This window comes from Phoxinus phoxinus (genome assembly GCF_949152265.1).
Source record: "Phoxinus phoxinus genome assembly, chromosome: 7".
Taxonomy (NCBI): domain Eukaryota; kingdom Metazoa; phylum Chordata; class Actinopteri; order Cypriniformes; family Leuciscidae; genus Phoxinus; species Phoxinus phoxinus.
In genome coordinates, this window is record NC_136882.1 from 40896829 (window position 1) to 40900032 (window position 3204).

Here is a 3204-nt window from a genome sequence, read left to right on the forward strand (position 1 = left end):
CTCTCACTGAAAAATGCGGAACAATTAGTTGATGCGTTCATGAGCTCAAGGCTAGATTATTGTAATGCTCTACTGGGTGGTTGCCCTGCACGCTTAATAAACAAACTACAGCTAGTTCAAAACGCAGCAGCTCGAGTTCTTACTAGAACCAGCAAGTATGACCAAATTAGCCCCGTTCTGTCAACACTGCATTGGCTGCCTATTAAACATCGTATACATTTTAAAATATTGCTGATCACTTACAAAGCACTAAATGGTTTAGCTCCGCAGTGCTTGAGCGAGCTCTTAACGCATTATAGTCCTTCGCGTCTACTGCCATCTCACAACTCCGGCCAGTTAATAATACCTAGAATATCAGAATCGACTGCTGGCGGTAGATCCTTTTCCTATTTAGCACCAAAACTCTGGAACAGTCTTGTTCCGATGTCACCGCAGTGCTGAAGTGCCGACTAGCCTCTCCCTATGGAGGATCCCTTTACCACTCTATAGATAATGCGTTGTGGGAAAATTCGCCTCTCATATCTACCCTGAAGTGATAAAATAAAATAAAACTCTGTATCAAATTTATAGGCAGGACACGTAGTTTAAGGCTTGGTTTGTAGAGAATTACAAACATGCGCACATATATTCAAACGCACATAACTATAGAATTAATTCTTGATGCGCACGTGAGCGCCATCAGTGTTTCTCACAGGTTCAGTTTAAAGTCTGTGTAGAGAGAACGCTGTCGTCTTAGCGGCCCCTAATTGAATAACTAATGATCATTTCGACGGAAGTGAATCAATCAAAACTAACTTTAGCTGGAAAATATCTTTATTCAAGAACCGCTATAAAGCCAAAACAATCTGTTACCTTAAATTATACGTTTATCTCTGTAAAGCAGATTTGAAACAATCTACATTGTTAAAAGCGCTATATAAATGAAGATGACTTGACTTGGAAACCAGGGGTGCAGCCAATAAACGGGGTTGACGCGAATAAGCCCCGCCCACTATGATGAATAGGCCCACCCAGTTTTTATACAAATATTATATTTATTCAAGTATTGTTGTTTCATTGATTCTAATACAATTACAAGCATGATTACAACTTCTTAAATCCTATAATAAATGAAATGTGTTTTTGGATAAGACTTGATTAGTTTGATTGACATCTGTGTTATCCAATTATTAGCGTTTAATCGAGCGTCTCGTGCATTTCGTGCCTGGGTGAGTTGGTGTGCGTTCATCCGTCCGTTTATAATTTTTTGTTTTGTGTTAGAAAATATTAGAAAACAGCAAGAATGTTTAACAAAGTTATGTTTCGATATAGATACAAAATAAATAATGAAAAAAACTGGCGGGAGAGAACGTCCGCCTCAGCCCTCAGATAACGGCCGCACTTTTCAAATCCAAGAAGCCCGGGAGTCTGCGCATCTTTCTGGAGCAGGTGAGCCGTTTTCTTCCCGAATCACGACTATTTTTGTGTTGTCTTGTGTGTGAACGAGTGTAGCTGGTGATGTTGTATGACTTGCTAATTGACTGTTGAAAAAGTTAACGTCTGTGTTTTGTGAATTTCGTAATAGTTGAGGAAACGTATTAGCGACATCTCTCTACACAGCTTTCGGATCTAACTTTATAGTTTGAGTATTGTAATCTTCAACAGTATATAGTGATTGAGACTTGTGAATATATTTAGCTTATGTTGATGACACGGGACTAAGTTACGCGAATCAATGAATCGGAGCTCCAAAGTCACGCGGTTTCAGCCGCTAGGGGGCGATGATCTCCGAGAACGCGTTAACCTCTGTGTGTTAGTGTTGTATAGACCTTTATACATGTCTATGGTGTTGTAGCTGTTAAGTTCATAGGCCCTGTCCCAAATGGCACACTCCGGACTTGTGGACTTCCTCAGAGTCCACACTTTGGTGACGTCATGTAGTGCAGACCTATAGGGCCCTTGGTGCGAGTCCACGAGGGCGCATTGAGAGATATTTTTGGGACAGACTCGATCGCCACGCCGGAAATAGGAAGACGGTCCGGTTGTTGTTTAAATATTATATTTCTACATTTACATATGACTCAGTAAAGCCTGACATTCGGTTATATTTATTTAATTAAGCATAATGCGATCGTAGCCTATTATTCAGTGCGCTATTTATGTTTATATTAAATATAAATATATATTTATATTTATGTTTGAGACATCAACCACTGGTTGATGACCATAATGTTTGTATAAACTGTAGGTAATAACTGGCAAAATGTACACATAGGTTATAAAAATAATGATATTTACACTTAAATATTTTCTTCTCATCCATGTTAACATGAGTCAAAGCTCCTCCCATTCGTTGTCTGATTGGCCTTTCGCAAATTCGCAAGGATTCCTGGGTAGTTAAAGTGCGTGAAGCCTGCATCCATGCGGGCTTCGCGGAAGACCGCTTCAAGGGTACAAAGGGGGCGCTGCTGAGCACACTTCAGAGCGTTAAAATGATGAATGGGACGGCCTACGGACTCGTAGACTCAGCGAGCACGCGCAATTTAAGTCCACGAGACCGAAAGTCCACATCAAGTGTGCCATTTGGGACAGGGCCATAGATGTGGCCTTTTCCAGAGGACACTGGCACAGCAAGCAGACTAAAATATTCAAAAACTGTTTCTGCTGCACTCCAAACATAAATATGCCATACTCTGCTGTTCAATATATTCATAACTCCCTCGGATGATTCCTGTTCTGATCAGCAGGTGCAGAAAAACTCTCTATTATAAATGACAGAGCGAATAAAGAAAAGAGTCCCAGCACTTCTGTGATAATATGAATATTTGTAATACAGAAATAATGATAGGCTACTGTGTGGTCATAACTAAACCTGCACTAACACAGATATCTGGTGAGATTTACACAGGTTTAATAGACACACACATTTAGGAATATGATTATAACACACTAGCACACTAACACACACTAACACACTAGCACACTAACACACACTAGCACACTAACACACACTAACACACTAGAACACTAACACACACTAGCACACTAACACACACTAGCACACTAACACACACTAGCACACTAGCACACTAACACACACTAGCACACTAACACACACTAGCACACTAACACACACTAGCACACTAACACACACTAGCACACTAACACACACTAGCACACTAACACACACACTAGCACACTAACACACACTAACACACACTAGCA

At 40.4% G+C, this 3204-nt stretch overlaps 1 protein-coding gene across 1 annotated transcript in view; it reads left to right on the forward strand.

Annotated features, from left to right (window-relative positions):
• The first annotated feature begins 1200 nt into the window (after positions 1-1200).
• Positions 1201-3204, forward strand: part of LOC307001934 (protocadherin 8) — a 28261-nt gene continuing 26257 nt past the window's right edge. Inside the window, exon 1 of the mRNA XM_079619029.1 lies at positions 1201-1428. Within this exon, the coding sequence (XP_079475155.1) occupies positions 1326-1428 (103 nt within the window). The 5' untranslated portion in view covers positions 1201-1325. The remainder of the gene's footprint in view (positions 1429-3204) is intronic.